This window comes from Rhopalosiphum padi, chromosome 4 (assembly GCF_020882245.1).
Source record: "Rhopalosiphum padi isolate XX-2018 chromosome 4, ASM2088224v1, whole genome shotgun sequence".
Classification (NCBI taxonomy): domain Eukaryota; kingdom Metazoa; phylum Arthropoda; class Insecta; order Hemiptera; family Aphididae; genus Rhopalosiphum; species Rhopalosiphum padi.
Window position 1 is genome coordinate 11051286 of NC_083600.1, and position 18235 is coordinate 11069520.

Consider the following 18235-nt stretch of genomic DNA (forward strand, 5'->3'; position numbering starts at 1 on the left):
GTACTATAAATATTACAAAAAAAAATAAAATAATATTAACATTAAATAAACACGAAAAAGATCAAATCAAATATTGCACTTCGTTACAAAGACTATAGTAATGTCCTAAATCTAAAATACACATAAAAATAATTAAAAATATTTGGTTGCACTAAGGTGAATAATAATAATAATAATATAATATAATGTATGCGTATAGGATTTTGTCCGACAAACGCGTTATTATTATAATATACTATATGGTTCGTTTGCAGACGGTATTTTTGATTCGAAAAACTATTATATAATATAATATAGATCGTACGGTAAAAGATCAAATGGCTCGTATATTATATGGATCGAAACGTAGAATTAATGTGAAGCAGCGACGGGAATACGCACAACTCGGATGTTATATAGAAAGCAAATATTATATGAGTACCTACTGCAGCGAGTACGTGTTATTTTACTATAATATATATATATATATATACACATATACAAACATGCGGTTTTTTTCTACAAAAAACTGGACTTTCACGGTATGTACGGTGTGATAATAATAATAATAATAACAATAATACATCGTGACACGTGCGTATAATTTCGTCAGTTGGAATGAGTAACGCGATTTCGTATAATAATATATTACAAGTAAGACGAGTTGGAAAATGACTTGTCCCGTACATGCGGGAAAATGAATCTCATACCCTTACGATTGGGTTCGGAAAATGGCGGTAAAAAAAAGGGAGTACGCACACTTTAATAGTCATATTAATCATAATGTGAGCAAAGTCTAAACTAAAAAATCTCTTTTGGCAGGAAGACGGGGGAGGCGATAATAATATTATTATATATTTTTAACAGCTGACGAATTATGCGTAATAGTTGTAGTCGGCGTACAGTGGTTGGCCGCCGTTATTGTTGTCCGCGGGTTCGTATTTGAGCAGAGTGATCGGCGTGGGCGACGGCGACGGTCGGTCGGACGTGGCGTCGGCCGCGGCGGTGGCGTTGTCGGCCGGGAACAGGACGGGACCGGACTTGGCCGAGTCTGGCGTCGGCGACGGCGACGCGGACGGTGCCAGCGATTCGGCGTCGGGCGTCGCGGCCGACGTGTAGTAATAGTACTCGGGCGCGGCCTCGGCTTCGGCTTTGCCTTGGACGTCGTAATCGGCCGGCGACGCGGCGTAATACTGTGGCGCGGCGGCGGCGTCGGCGGTGTAGTACTTGGGCGTGGCCGTGGCCGCGGCCGAATCCTGGACCAGACGGTTCGGGTACGCCATGTAGTTGACGGCGGCCGCGGTGGCCGTGGGCGAGGACTTGCCGTAGAAGCCGCGGTACAGGAGCGGCGGCGGGTACTTGGACGGCGGCGCCTGCTTGTACGCTACGAACGCGGGCTTGTGCTGCTGCTGCTGTGCGGACACCTGCAGGTACGCCGCGGCGGTCGGTTGTTGCGCCAACGGCTGTTGCTTGTAAGTCTGCAACAGCACCGACGGCTGTCGCTGCTCGTGTTGCTGCTGCTGTTTGTCGTTGTGTTGGCGCTGGTGGTGTTTGGCCGGGTGTACGCTGTGGCCGCTCTTGGACACGACCGCGTTGAACCCGTTATGGCTGTCGGCCGTGTAGTCCACCGTCCGTATGGAACCGTCCGGCTCCATCAGGCTGTACGACCCCTTGACCACGTCGCCCTCCCGGTGTTCCCATTGGCTCTTCAGGTCGCCCGTGTGCAAATCCTTGACGCCGTAGTTGAAGTGATAGTTGGGCTCGCTCTGTGAACACAAAACGCCATCGTGTTGACGGATGTCAGACGATATTGTTGTTGTTGTTGTTGTTATTACGCGAACTACGCGAGTTCATAACGAGTCTCGTCGCTACCGGAGACTTCTACGACGCGCATTTTACGTTTTAATAGAAACGCCTACGAAAAATTACTACATTGAAAGAATATAATATTATTGACGACGACCATTAGAAATCGCGTCCGTTATTATCGATAGACTCGTGATATCGTATAGGTATTTGTAGACAGATAGACCTGAACGAGATTTATGGTAAGCCTCTGCTCGCGCACGTTTACTGCTTTTGATCAAAATACGTTTCCGTTGTGCAACAATAATGCGCGGGCGCTACGATAAAATTATTTTAATTGTCATGTCGATACGACATGTCATCATCATACGACCCGCCGAGACGTTTCGACGTTTTAAAACCGCCCCGCACACGTTTCGTGTTATAAACTAATTAGCTCGGTGTAATTTCGGTCTTGCAGCATTTGTTTTGTTTTGTCTGTTGCGAAACGCGCGATTACTCGCAATCCGGCGAAGGACGTTATTGTGTCCGGGGGCGCGTGCACGTGACGAAACAGAAAAAAATCTACACACACAGACACGAAGCCCGAACCCAAGACGAGTGGACTGGTCCGATCGCGCCGATTTTGTGCTGCGACCATCATAAACGCACGTGTGCAGACGCGAATGCGACACACGAGAAAAATAGTTTTGACCGCTTAAAACCACAGACCTCGTAAACTCTTGAGCTGAGTTCACGGCTCGTCGTCTGTCGTGTAACGTCTGAGAATTGTGCTCGACCCGCGGACTCAGGAAATTTCACGGCTGTGAGATCGTGATGGTTAGAAAATGATACCGCGACGATTACAACTGTTAAGGTCTATCTCATGCTTACCATATAACATGATACAATATAAAACGCGTCCGTCCGGAGAGTGGTATATACTGCAAGGAGATAAGTGCTCGGCGGTCGGTCGGGTCTCTGTGCGCAATATATGTCGCGTAGCACAATAATAACCGTAGGTACGGTTAGCGTGCTCGTTCGAAATTAGAAAAATCGCAATGATCGTACTTATAATCGGCGTCAGCGGCGGTACACAAAAACAATAGGGCGCGACCATCGTCGCCGTTGCCCCGTCAAGACAAAAATAATAATAATAATAATAATATACTTAAGCTTTTGTGTGCGTGTGAGTGTGTATCACGATAATAAAATAACGACTTACGTAATATTCATTCGGATCGTGAACGGTATGACCCGATCGCGCGGCTACGGCGGCTGACAACAGCAACAACGCTGGTAGACACGGTACGATGGCCAGCATGATGATGACTACACGGCGGTGCGGTAGGCTGACGAGGATGGCGTATATTGAAGATGTTGAGACGGCGACGGAGAGACGGCCTGCGAAAAACACACGCGAACGACTTCCGTTTTAGACAGAGATTAAATAAAAATAAATTATGCAATAACAACGTTTAATTATTTTTTATTATTATATCATTATCGCTTTGCCCGCAACACATAAATAATATTTATAAACACATTATGTAAATAATGTGCAGTGCGACTTACGAGTATAATAATATATTAGTCATTTACGGTCTGTTTGTTCGAGGACAGCTGACCGCCACGGCGCCGCCGACCGAGCGACGATAAGTTCGCGTTTAAATATACCTACGCGTATTGCATTAATACATTACACGACTACACGTACGTACACGCGTGTACTACTACCGTAGTAGTAGTAAAACTATATATACATAATACAATAACATGCCACTATAAGCAGAAAGCACGACGACGATCGTTTTATTTTGTCGCGAGTATAAGTGGAGGTCTTCACACGCGTGTTGTGTCTCCGTCCTTAAAAGTATGCGTTACATTATACGGAAAATTTGAGTTCAGCGCAGTTCTCGTTCAGCTTCGTTAGTTTTAATATTAGTGTTAATTTTCCCGTTATTAAAGGTGACGAAATTTTTTTGCGGTTTTTTCGTATAAGTGCTTTTTGAAATTTTAATTATGAAACAATTTATAAACACTTTATGAATATATTGTAATACTGTAATAGTTTACATCACTCATATGACTTGCTTCGAAATTAAATTTATATCGTAAAACACTAGCGAAAAGCCATGGATGTTTTTGTCACCTTAGTTCGATAATGAGTAAATATATTGTTCCAAATCTAACGAAACTAAAAACTAGAATTACTGAACGTTAATTTTGTATGAACTACAATGTATGATGGTTATACAATATAAATACGGCGACGGTACACATAAGTAGTTGTATCTTTTATTCCTAGCTCAAAATATTGTCGTGAATCAAATCGACCGATATTAACAAAATATAAACAAAAAACATTATTGATATTTTGAGCGAATTGTGAATATGAAAAACATTAATATTTAAAAATCCAACATGCAAACACATCACCTTCAAGCTTAGTATCAGGCCAGTTCACTCTAATATTATAAAGTTAACTACACGAAATTGGAACTAATGAACGCTATTTTTTTTTATACTGTTCATATGGAGACAACACGTTTGGACGAGACGCGTCACTTAATAAACGCACAACAAAAACAAACCTTTTTCAAACACGTCCATCGCGTATGCGCCCTATATATTATGTACTATGTGCACGGCCGCGATTTAAATGGCGCGTGCGTTATAATAATATTCGTCACGGTCGCGTTAGTAATACAGGCACGTCCCGATCGGATAAGTTTATTGTAATATATTATATTATTATACATTTATATGTACTCTTGAGTATGTGTTTTTAACTATCGGAGTTTGTCACGCCGACGTATCGTCGTCGGTCCGAGACGATTTTTTTCTTTTAATCGTTCCATGTATATATATACGAACTCTATAAGTTATATATCAGAACGCTACAGCCTTCGCCGGTTTTTACTGCCAATAATTATTATGCATACGAGATGATGGTCACGTGGGTAAGTACCATCGTTATGTTACAACTTACACGAGTCAAACGCATCGAACGATATCATTTGTACGATTCATACACTGTTAAAAAAATATAATATACAAATAATAAGGTGGTCATTAACTAGTAACAACATTTTTTTTTTTTAACTCGACTAGTCAGTTAAATTTCTAATAAACTTAAAGATTTGATAACTGTAATCAATGAATCTATTGCAGCAACTTAACTTTTTAAAAATAATTCTACCTAAACAGAACTACACGTCTACACAATATCGTTTTTATAACATATGTAGTTCATGTTAAAATAAAATATGCTATACATTTTATATTATTAACTATACGGGGATATTTACTGCTAATAAAAAATGTTTCAATTGTATAAATCTCATTTGTTTCGTGTTTCTATTTTTAAGACTGCAATAGGTAATATAATATAGAACCACCACATTTACAATTTAGCATATTCCCGTGCCAGTAATGTATTGTATAATAAAATTGCTACTTGACCTCAGTGTTACTATTTTTTTTCAAATTAAAATCGATCGATTATTAAACTTCTTTTAAAATTATAATATCAAACAAAATTGAAAATACAATTTGTACAAATTATTGTAAATGTGCGTATGCAGTTTCATTTTACGTAAATAGAAAAATGTTATGTAAATCCGAAACTGTCATAAACATGAAATGTTCACTGGAATTTGACATCTCTCCGGTGATAAATAAGTTTATAATGACTATCAAACGTGAATAAATGATCTTTTATCGTGTTTACCGTTACAAATCGATACGTTTCTCGCGGGAGGAAAATAATATAATGACATATATAAACTGCCGCACATGATGGATGGATCGAGCATAATTATTATGTCCGTTGTATAGGTATATTATTATTATCTAATTGAACCAACAAAAAATGTATTCGTTGGCACATAAACACAAAATAACGAGGTGTCGATGACATCCGGAATAATTTCATACGGTGTATATAGTGAAAGTGCTCCCTTCGTGGATATATTATGTATATGATATATATAACAAGAACTACGAGAAAAATCCAAAATATCATTCTAAAATATCATAATTACAAGCTATTAATTCCGAGTACATTATTTCAGTGTGGGATGACCACGCAGGACTTGTTAACGACGGCCATTGATGACCATTATAGATTAGCAAACTAGCTTGACTAAAACACAACAGCCATGCAGCATCTGTGATATAAGTAAGAATGCATTGAATGCAGTATCATCGTAACGACTTTAATTTAAATTTGTTTTGATCTAGCTTTATATGCTTTATAGTGTTATATGGGGTGACACAAAAATCCTAATATAGAAGAAAGCTCAACAAAACGACTTATAAGGAACTTAAATGGTACCCACCCAAATAGTGATAGTCAACAACTAAACAGCGAACGTACTATACGACCTTTATATTTTATATATAATTTATACATAATATAGACAATATAGCATTATAGCCTATAGTTGTGCCAGTTGGATGTGCGATAAACGATTACTATTCGGTGTGATCAATATATCGTTTAATCCATATTAAAGTACAGTCAACATGCAATAAGATTAAAACAAAAACATTTTATTATATCCCATTATAATTATTAAAATTCGATACACATTTGTTTATTTCTAATTTTTCTTAAATCACAATATATTAGTTAAAATAATAAATAAACTAAGCGTATAGACCAGATCAGGTTTACTAATGAATTCTACTATATGACAGGGAAAAACCTCTTATGTATGAGTCCTGTGAAATTTACATCATAACAACAATATATTTTAACTGAATGACATCTATAATTTTCACTGCTTCCAGCTCAAATTAGAACATCACCTAAATGTGCCTATCACTAGGACCAGACCCATAGTACAACACTAAAACGTTAATAAGACGTTATTTTATAAAATGTTTTATAAGATAAACCGATTTTTTTGATATGATTCAAAAAAGAGAAAATGTAACAATTTTGAGTAAGAAAATCTAAATTCAAGGTGTAACTTCATATAGTAGCTAAAGATAGATTTATAATAATAATACATGTTTACCATATATGTTTTAATCATATAAAATAATTATTAGAAGGAATCATCTTACAATTCTTACACATTAATTATTTTTGAAGAATAACTTTTAACATCAAACTTAAATCAAAAATATACATAACAACTATTGAAATATTTAAAAACCAACAGGCAACAAACAGTTATTGTGATTAACAGTAGGTAATTGAATTTTTTTATTATTGATTGATTTAAAATATAAGAAAAGTATTATATTATGTAAGTATATGATTAAATTTATTTAGTAAATGATAACATAATATAATTTTAAAACGGTTTGTAAAATGGACATTATATTAACTAAAATATCTATACAATAAATTATACAAAAAATAGTATTTTATAAATTAACTATAATTATAAATATCAAAACTTATGTCGCTTCTAATGTGTATCGTGAAGACTTTATTACAGTTAACTGACTATTATTATGTTTATATTTTGATGAAAACCTAAAGGCTCACTTCAAAAAATAAATATCAAAATAATAACTATTACACTTATCATCTTTTCAAATTCAAATAGGCAATAGAAATAATTTTAAATTAGTTAACTCCTAAATAACTATTTTATAGATACATTAAATCTAAACAACGTGCGTTTAGCCAGATTTTCAAGTAAAATTAATTGAAAAATAATATACTTTAAAAAGCTATAATATTTATAAAAAAATATTAACGATTATAGAAAAATTATTTATAACTTTTTATTACCTACGTAAATTATTTTAATTATAATATTTATAATGAAAAACCGTTTTAAAACTATATAAATACAATAATAATGTATATTGTAATATTTACTATCAAAATAGTAAAATAATAAATATTGATGTAAATTGGTAGCTTTCGTTATAAAAATAAATCCTTACCTTTGTATAATATGACGTGCGAAAAGAAATGTATATAACGTATTGAATACGAAACTGATCACAGACTTTAGTAACTCGTAATGGATACGAAAACACACTGAACGCTGAATCGGTTGCACTGGACGTTTTAAAATGCTTTAGACCAACGAGCTGGACTTGATATACTTCCGATTTCACTATATAGTATATAGTTTCTTCCCATCCCTCTCTTATTTTTCTTTCTCTACGCGTCTATCTCTTTCGCTCAATCACTTTTTCTCTCTCGCGCGCCGTTCAGACTCTTAGAAACGACTTTAGTTTTATTTTGTATTTGTTTTACGTATAGTACAGTGTTACACACCCCCCACGCATCAGTAATATTATACAGCACATACCACGTGAATTCCCGAGTCAATTGTTTCAGCATTAGAATGTAATAGATAAACGATAATCTTATAATAAGGTGAAGCAATTTTTATTCTTAAAAAAATAATAATAATAATAACAACAATAATAATTTATAGCTGTAGCGGGACATAAGATAGACGTATTTTAATTACTATATTTACAAACGTCTAATAAAAAATAGGTTTTCATTTTTTTTTTATGTGCTTATTGCGTTATGCCGTTATGGTAATAATGTCCGTACCCATTTAAATAAAAGTAAAATTGTTTTAATGAATTTGCACGTTCCCAGTTTTCATAATGAATAGTTATTTAAAATAGGTATTATACTCGTAATATTTATTATTAAATATTTTAGTGTAAATTTATGAAAAATACTTCACACTAATATATTGTTCAAAAAATTAATAATTTAATATTGTACTACCTCAAATAATTATTTTATAATAAGTGTATGTACGTATAATAATTATTTATAGGAATTAGGTAGTATTTAATATCTTACATATGCATATAAAATGTCAAAATTAATTGGAATTGTGTTTATTTTAACAATAATAATGATATTTAAATAACACAATAAATAACACATAAAAAATGTTATTTTTGTATGAACTAGTCCAACCATATAACTGTTGTTATTTTAATTGATAATTGTAATATCGCACAAAGATAATTAACCAAAACACTTGTGAATACTGATTTTACAAAATAAATGCTATAAGTATACTTATACCTACAATACCTACATAAAAAAATATAATTTGTATTATAGAATTTGTTTACGATCATTCGATAGTTACGTAGCCCATAAGCACAAAATATGACCCATTGCAATAGTACAACTAGTGCAAGAATAAAAGAACGAAATAAATTACTTTTTTAACAACCCACATAAGTAAATTGTTTCATTTTTCATTCATTTAATTTTAGTTTTAAATAAACTCATGCCTATTTAGTATTTTTCTTTAAGTACTTTAATACAATTATAAATAGATGGGTGTGGACTTTGAATTATAAAATTGGTTTTTCAACTTTTCAAGTGACGGTGGTGTTCTGGGCAATTGTCAATTGAGTCCTTGGCGTGTTCGAAGGTTACTCAGCACAAAGGTGTGGTGGATATTTGCTATCATTTTCAATGAAAAGATTTAGCTATTAGCTGTAACTATCAAAAATCCCATTTTGTGTAAGTTTTTACTGTTTATAATGTATATTGTATATTGTATAATAAAATTATCTAAAATGATTATCAATCATAATCATAATTTAAAATACGACGCAATTAAACTAAATTTTAACTGAACTGGAACACGATTGTTTTTAAATAGAAAAATACACTATACTATAGAGAATTAAATAAAATGAGCGTGAAACTTTAAATTTAAACTACAATGTCGTAATATGTAATAAAATTTATTTCTGCGCTTTTGTCCAATTAGGTACTATAAGGTTCAAAAATGCAAATTAATTTTGCACTTTTGGGCTATAGAAAAAAATAGACGATTTGCCGTATCACCGATTTTTTTAAATTGCATTCATCACAATAATATCCAAAACAGTTGCATTTTACATGGTAAAAATAAATATTACATAATTTAATACAACATATAGTTATCATATTCATTGCTACCTACACAACACAGAAAATAATTAAAAAGTAAAAATTGTGATTTTGATGTAGGTTTGTAGGTAATGGGTATTAATACTCTTGTTTTATATCTATACATTTTAAACGTAGGTACAGTCGTTTCGATTCTTCGTGCCTACTGTCGAAAAAAAGATAAAATCTACACAAAGTTAAAAGAACGATTTGTACATTATACCGAATTTATGTACGGTTTTACGTTGCACGAAACGTCGAAACTTGTATAAAGTCAATAAAATATATTTATTGAACCATTAACGAATATGGTTATTTTTTTCAATGTTTAGTCAATCAGTCAAGCGAATCGAAATTTGATAAGAGTATAATTTTCGCGCATAATATAAAATATATAGGTACATAATTAGTGATCGTACCCGGAGGAAATAGTTGTATTATACTTCTCAGACAAAATTTCGGATTAAAATATACGATAAGCAATGATTTGAAACATTTCTTATGTAAACTAATTATTATTATTACCGCACTCAATATGTGCATTTTTAACTTCCTTCTGATTTGTTTCTGATTGTCAAGCGTTGAATAGAAAAACGCTCAAATATCGGTCACGAAGCTTGCTAACAGAGGCAAGCGCACAAAACAGACCTATATATACATATAAACATGTAGGTACAATAATATTATGCAGCGTTGTCGTGTACTCGTATGTATTATATTATGTATTAAATTATAGAACGTTTACAGTAAACAAATAAAAAAATATTAATCGTACATCATTATCTATTTGTCGACTTGTCTATATTATTCTATGCGTGTACCTGTGTATAATAATAGATGTATATTACTGGTTTTAGAAAGACAGACCCCTTCTAGCTAGGAGTTTGACTCTATGATTTAATATACTCCTACTCAAAAACTGAAAATCCAATAATATTTTATATAGGTATAAAATATGTTATAAGAATTTTATGAAAATATTTTTTTAATTGAAAATTTAACCACTTAATATTATCAATGATTAAAAATATAAGCTATTTAAACATATATACTCGTAATTTGAGTATGTGTATTAATATTGTATTTTGATTAAGTTTTATAAAATATATTCCACACAGATAATGTGATAAATTAAGATACATATAATTATTATAAACTGAAACATATAAAATTAAGGTTAGGTGAGGTTATTCATCATTTTCCGAAAAAAAAAATTATTATATGTAATTGCTCAAAATATCAACATTTTTGATTTTTATTTAAATGTACAAATATTGATATTTTTCTGTTTTTAAATACATATTTGATTGATTTTAATACAGAATTTAAAAAAATGTAATTTTGTATTTTATTAACTTATATCTGAGATCTGAATTTATCAGCCAATTTAACTCGACCTTAATCACCCGGTCAACATTTATTAGAAATAATATCAATAAGTAATAATATAAAAAAAACTAACAACTTTTTTCTATTATTCTTTATGTATTGCATAGTTTCTGTCTATTTATCTGTATATTTTAATGCATACGCAATACGCATCCTAACCCTATTTATAATATTTAATGTACAAGAGGTAGGTTAGGTATCGTAATTTTACTTGATTAATTTTTATGTATTATAGTCTTAGGTATATTAACCGAGCAAAAATACAAGTATATCTCCATTTTATAGAATTGTTCCGTAACTATCTAAATTTACTCTTCCATAACTACTCTACAATTCATCTAAATACATACATATATAGTTTATGAAAATATTTAATATTAACGTAAAAAGTAAATAGTATTATTCAAATAATTAATTATTCATATTTTACTACATTTTTAGGTAAAATTACATACATAAGAGAACACGTGTATATACAATACTCTATACTCGTAATAATAACTAATAACTATACTGAGTAATGTAAGCGATGAGATACGATTTTAAGAAAATTCGTAATAAAAACCAGATTTAAAAAAAAAACACGTTCCATAACAACTTGATGCTTGAGCATACTTAATACACTTAACGAATTTGATATAAATGTGGTAATTACAACTAATTATGTATGTCTACGATAACTCGACAAATAACATTGTTTCCAGTAATTTTACTCACATTTTTTTTCACACACGTGCATCATCAGTGAAACTGTGAAAGTCGCCCGAAGTAAAAAATAATATATTTTTAATTTTAATCTTATATTTTTATACGTTATAAATTATATTTTATTATATATTTATATTATATGATGTTCGCGGTAAAAGTATTGTTTGTAAGAGGTTTTATAATCTTTTTTTCTACCAACAAATTAGGTAGGTACCTACTAAAAATCACACTTTTTCAGATTTCATTATCGCAACAGTCGTAAATTAACTGACTCGTTCAGTCAATAGTTTTAACAGCCATTAACCGGTTATTGGATAGAAATAGAGGATTTTCATCATTTAGACCAGTTTGCGCGTAACGGATCATTCGCGAAACTTAATTATCTCAAAATGCGACGCAAGCGTTTAACGGATACAAAACGCACCGCATAGGTATAATAATAATATAATAATATATAGATACGATGCGTATATATAATATTCAAACAGTATTATTTAGACGCATGGCCAAAGGGAATCGCAAAAAAAACTTTCTTCGGCATTCGCACCTATATAATAATATATGTTTCTATTTATTTGTATATATATTATAATATTATATACCTACACGTATTATTATAATACGCACGTGTATATAGATAATACGCATTATGTTAGGCGCTATACCTATATAATATGTACTGCAATCTATACTGTTTTAGATAGGTATACCTACCTGCGTTTTGCGTTTGTTTAATTTATTCGCATATATAGATGTGCATAGGATACGTATAGGTAATGCTGTAAATCGTAATAATAAGAGTAGGTGTTTATTATATTATTATTGTTGTGTATATATTTGTTATTATAATAATAACGCCAACGGTTTCAGTTAAAAAAACTTTAATGGTATAATAATAATGATAATGATAATGTTAAAGATAATGATAATAATAATAATAAAAATATTAAACGCGCGTGCGTTCGTTTCGAAAATCGTCAAAGACTTTTCCCCGACTACCTTATATGTTGATTTAAATAAACGATAACGATAATCGCGGACGTAATTGCGTCGAGCGTTTCTCTAACGGACATCATGTGCGCGGATATGAGATGTGCCTATATACACCTACCTAGCTAATAGCTCGTCAAATGCACATTATTTTATGGACATAATATTTATAATATTGTGTATTGTATACGACGTGATAATTCGCAATTGATTGACCACGCTAAATTTGTGTTTATGAAAAAAATATGTGCCTTTACAGTATACACATAACACATAGATTGACATGTTTTCCTATACTATTTGTCTACTGAATATTATATTTTTACAAAAAATCTAAATTTTTAAAGGATTTTTTTAATGACTAGATATTAGATACGTATTTTTTCTAATTCTTTGTTATTATTCAATATCTGCTCAATAAAAAATCGGAAATATATTCTGCTTCTGATTATCAATTACGGTGATAAATTTAATCATGATTTATATTATACCAATAAATACTTACAAACTTAAATAAAAAAAAAATTAGTATAGATATGTAATTATATCACGTGCACAAATGTATTGTATGCAACAAACACATAATACCGTACATATTATTATTTATTTATTGTATTGTCATGTTATATTGTAATTAATGACATTACCGGAAAATAATATAATATGTACAATGTACATAGTACATATATTACGAGTTTTTTCGCTCAAGTCCAAAGACGGCGTAATAATAATTACAATTTACAACAAAATATTATACTGCTATGTGCCAGTGTATAATGTATATTAGTTTTATTTATTTATATATATTATATATATATATACGTGTGTTTTTCTTTTTATGTAATTCACGTTCACTCTCGTCCAAGTAGAACGAAACGATGGAATGTATCCAAATTATTACGGGACACGTACATAATAGATGACCAACTGATATCTCTAGCGTGCAAAATAAATATGTTATTATTATACAAACTTAAGGATCCTGCTACTGCTTATACCAAACTATATATTATTGCTTTATTGCTCTATTTCTATGTACTGTGAACCCATCTACGCTATACCTCCAATATTAGATATATACCTATACTAATAAGTGATGATTAGTCAGTAGAGAAGTTCCTTTTATCCGATTTTTGTCAGCACAGGCGCCAGGCGGTATTGAATACAATATTGAGGCTTTTATCTAATAATATTAATAATACAACCAAATTGCATAGTATATACACGATTGTAAAAGGCTATAAATTTATATACTCCGACGTATAGTATATGTCAGAAACCGTGATAAGTGATAACATATATATGCAATGATAATAATTAATAAACTAAAATATTTGAAAAACTTTTCTCATTTTTTTACTAAAACGCTCATGGAATTTTAGAAATTGCAAAAACCACCTTTTTGACATATATCTATTCTGGAGTACTTTTTTCCAAAAAAATTGTTCACAAAAAATTTAATTTAAAAAGCATCATTGTAAATCTAATATATTCTTTTCTTTGTTTAGAATCCATAAAATATTAATGTATATCCTACAATCATTAAGCATATATGTAATATTAATGATACCTATACGGTTATATACTCATATAATAATATGTTATAACATTTTAATGTTATTCTCATGTTATATAACACGCACATAACACTCTATTCTTTGAAAATGTAAAAATTCGGATTCATTAATAGTAGGTATGTATGTGTTTACAATTCACGAGTAATAATTATAATGTCCTAAATTATATTTAGTGTAATCAGACGTACGGAAGCTTTAACAACCTTATTGAATTATAGGTACACTTACTCACATCATCACATTATTCCTTAATTAGTTTATACTAATATTGTATGTACTAATAAATTACATTTTTTACATTTAATTAATTTTTGAATTATATCTACTCGCCAGTGCGGACTGCGGTGGCGTGGTGAAGAGATAATTGAGAGGCGACCGGCTCTGAGTTTTTTTATGGGTGTTTGTTAATGGCTAACGAATAATAATTCAGTATAAACTAGCATTTACTACAATAGGTAGTTAAAAATAAAAAAATTAAATTAAAAAGTAAATGTCTTTATTAAGTTTTAGGTGGGTGAGTTCAGGGTTGGTGGAATACATGACTATAGCATCTGAAAAATCTCCAGTTTACCATACCACCGGCTGTAACAGAATTTTATCAGGTGAATTTAAATTACTTTATAGATACATTATTACTGTAGATCAGCGTTTCACAATATATTTTATCCTTGGAACCTTTTTTTATGTCCACTTTTATCGTGGAATCCCTACTTTGTTTCAATAGTTTTAATAACGCAAAAAGTTATATAAGTATTATTGCAACAAAAATGACAATTATTTTATATAATATTAATTAATTAATTCAAAAAATATTTCCAGAATTATCCAAAAGTTCTTAAAATAACAAACAAAACACTAATTTTAATGAGATGAGTTAAATTGCTTTTTATTATACTTAATATTGGGCTTTATTGATGAAAGTTGAATTCTTATATCAAGTTTACATTAGTCTGTTGCAGTATTTTATTTTTATCAATATATACATAAGCTGAGAATCCCGTTTTACACATACACCTAATTGTAGTTTTGCAAAAGGTAAAAGTCCAAACATGGTTTTTATTGTACGACATTTTTTACTGTAATTGACTACTATTAAATAATATAATATATTTTATAAACGAGTACAACCAACACAATTTTTTCTCATTGATTAGTTAGATTTTTTAAAATAGTTAATATTGAATATTTTGAAAAAAACACTTAAATTTTACAGAACCCTTAAGTGATCTCCACGGAACCCCGGCAGAGTTCCGTGAAATACGCAATTTAAGAAACAGTGCTATAGATAAATTATATACATCCAACATCCATTATCTCAAAAACATTTTGGAATATTAAAATCTTTTAGTTTTTAAATACTTGGCAGTAAGTAACTTAAAACAATTATCGAATACTTTTTGAAATGTTATAAATTTATGTTTTAAACGTAAAGTGTTTAAAACAACTTTTTTTAAATAATTTTAAAAAATATTTTGAACACTAAATACATATTTTTAAATTTATAATACACCTAAATAAGCCCTTAACTAAAATGTTAGACAAATTAATTCCTATTAGTATAATTGTTAAACAAAAATGAAATGTAGAAATATTAAGTGTCTATACTATTATTTATTATATTACCTTTACCTATAGAGATATCAGTGGCTCGATGGCGTAACCAGGAGAGTGTTTTTGGTGTTATAACTTTATAATTGATAACAAAATACGTTCAATCAACTTGTAACACTCCCCGTAAATCGTATTTATGTAAAAAAAAATATTTAGTATAATATAAATATTTTAGATTTTATCTAAAATATATGTTATATATGGTTCTGTTTCTAGTGTTTCATATACTTGATATAATTGTTATGAAGATTGATTACTTCACCGTAGTGTGTTAACCCCTCTTCCCCTAAAGTTATATTTAAATATAAAATTATAACGCCCCATAAGAAAAATTCTGATTACGTGCCCGCGTATAATACTATATTAATATTATAATGATAATGTATTATTATATCTAGTCGTGCTGCGCGATTTCTGTATCGCCTATATGTATACGCAAAAGAACAAATCTTTATTTTTTATCTAAGGTTAGGTTAATTGATACGAAAGTTGTAATTTGTTATTACCTTTCAATCTATTTATGTATCAGGTACTTACACGCGTACCTATATATTATAGTGAAAAAACTTGTATCACGGGAAAAACTTCAACGCCTCGTTAGATCAGTGGCGTATTTGAGGGGGCAATAGGGGCATTTGCCACCCCCGAGGATCTAGACTTGTTTTTTTTACTGTTTTTCAGAAGCTGTAATTATAAGGTAAATTCCATTATTATGATGAGTATTATGACTAGGACGTGGCTTTACTAAATATTCATAGACACAGGGGCATTCAAATAGATGAGGTCATTAATATGTTTGCTGCAGCCACGAAAAAAAAATATAAACCTTATAATATAATTATTTTATGACTACCTATGACTTCAGACTATATGATATTAAAATTAAAACTTTTGAGCATAAATAAGATGCTTTTTATTGTGTTAAATTTATTTTGGATTATAACTGAATAAGTTTGAACCAGTGTCTAAAACCCTAACCAAATAAAAAAAAATAAACTATTGTATTCAAATTTCCTTATATTTTAACAACTAATAGATTTTCGTATTTTGCCCCCCTGAAAAATTATCTCAAATACGCCACTGCGTTAGATTAGTTACCTTGTATAGTCGGATTTCGAAAATATTTTTTTTTTTATGATTATCCAGGTTTCAGATCGCATTGGACTCCGTTTTCTCTATTAAAACTCTGTTTTTAGACGTAGTTATAAACTAAATATATATATTTATATATACTATATAGGTATCTATCACACACAACAAGACTGAGTATTTTGAAATGTACCTATATAGCATCACAGTAATGCGCATTATAGGATCATTATAATAAATTAATGTCTACAATTTTTGTTCTTTATGCATCCTTTGAATGTATATAGTGCACGGTTGTAGATAGATGACCGATCATGCTAAATATATAGTTGTATATTTATATATTAAACATTATATAGTTATGATCACATCAGTACGCGCACAGCCGGAATAAGTATCAGAGCCGCCCTAGAGCAATAAATATTAAGTACCCCTTATTCCTTAATAACCAGGAGTCATTAAAACTACATAATATACTTCATGTTTAATACTGTTACTGTATAAATACGTGAAATATATACCGCTCTGAAGTAAAAGCTCGTTTTGCACGTTACACGAGTGCTAATCCGGCTCGGAGTACGTCAACCACGTCTACTCTACTGCGTAGTCTGTAGTAGTACTTCTCCCGTTTGAAAATAATATTTACGTTGATAATTTGGATGACCAATAAGAAGCCAAGAACTGAGTATTTGATGAGATTCGGTGAGGGGTATGCGTATCACTAAAAATATGATCATACTGTGATATAAGCAACATGTGGTATGATCAGAAAGATCCAGATTCGGTTATAGTCTACGCAGCATCACGTCACTTGTTTCGTTACTTACCCATATCATCATATTATTATAATATACTCTACCTACGTCATGTCACGTGCACTCGTGCCTTTCAAACGACCTGACTGTTAAATAAGTCCGGTTATACCACAGAACAAATACCTAGTAAGTTTATAGCTCGGACCAAGATAGATAATCATCTATAAACCTCGCGATTATTATACCTCGTTGTATTATATTATACAATATTACAAATCAACAATATTAATGTTCCGTGATATTATAATGGGCATGGTGTATAATCAGGTTAGATTAGGTACGTCATAGGTTACATCATACCTTCAACTCTTTTCTATGATAATATACTTATCTTTTTTTTAAGCATTGATAAGCATGCATATATATATATAATATATATTGATAACAACCGTCAA

The 18235-nt window shown here is 31.0% G+C and overlaps 1 protein-coding gene across 1 annotated transcript; it reads right to left on the bottom strand.

Annotated features, from left to right (window-relative positions):
• Nucleotides 1–305: 305 nt before the first annotated feature.
• On the bottom strand, nt 306–7822 carry LOC132928938 (cuticle protein-like). Its single transcript, XM_060993894.1, has 3 exons — nt 7678–7822; nt 2990–3168; nt 306–1745 (listed from the first exon to the last, which is right to left on the bottom strand). Exons 2-3 carry the CDS (start codon nt 3086–3088, stop codon nt 855–857), a joined length of 990 nt encoding a protein of 329 aa, XP_060849877.1. The 5' UTR covers nt 3089–3168; nt 7678–7822; the 3' UTR covers nt 306–854.
• Nucleotides 7823–18235: the final 10413 nt, after the last annotated feature.

What these genes read in the sequence shown, in the direction of transcription:
- LOC132928938 (XM_060993894.1), bottom strand. Translation starts at nt 3,088, where the DNA reads ATGCTGGCCATCGTACCGTGTCTACCAGCGTTGTTGCTGTTGTCAGCC. An exon ending in ACGATCCGAATGAATATTAC is followed by an intron (nt 1,746 to 2,989) that starts GTAAGTCGTTAT and finishes TTGTGTTCACAG; the next exon opens with AGCGAGCCCAACTATCACTT.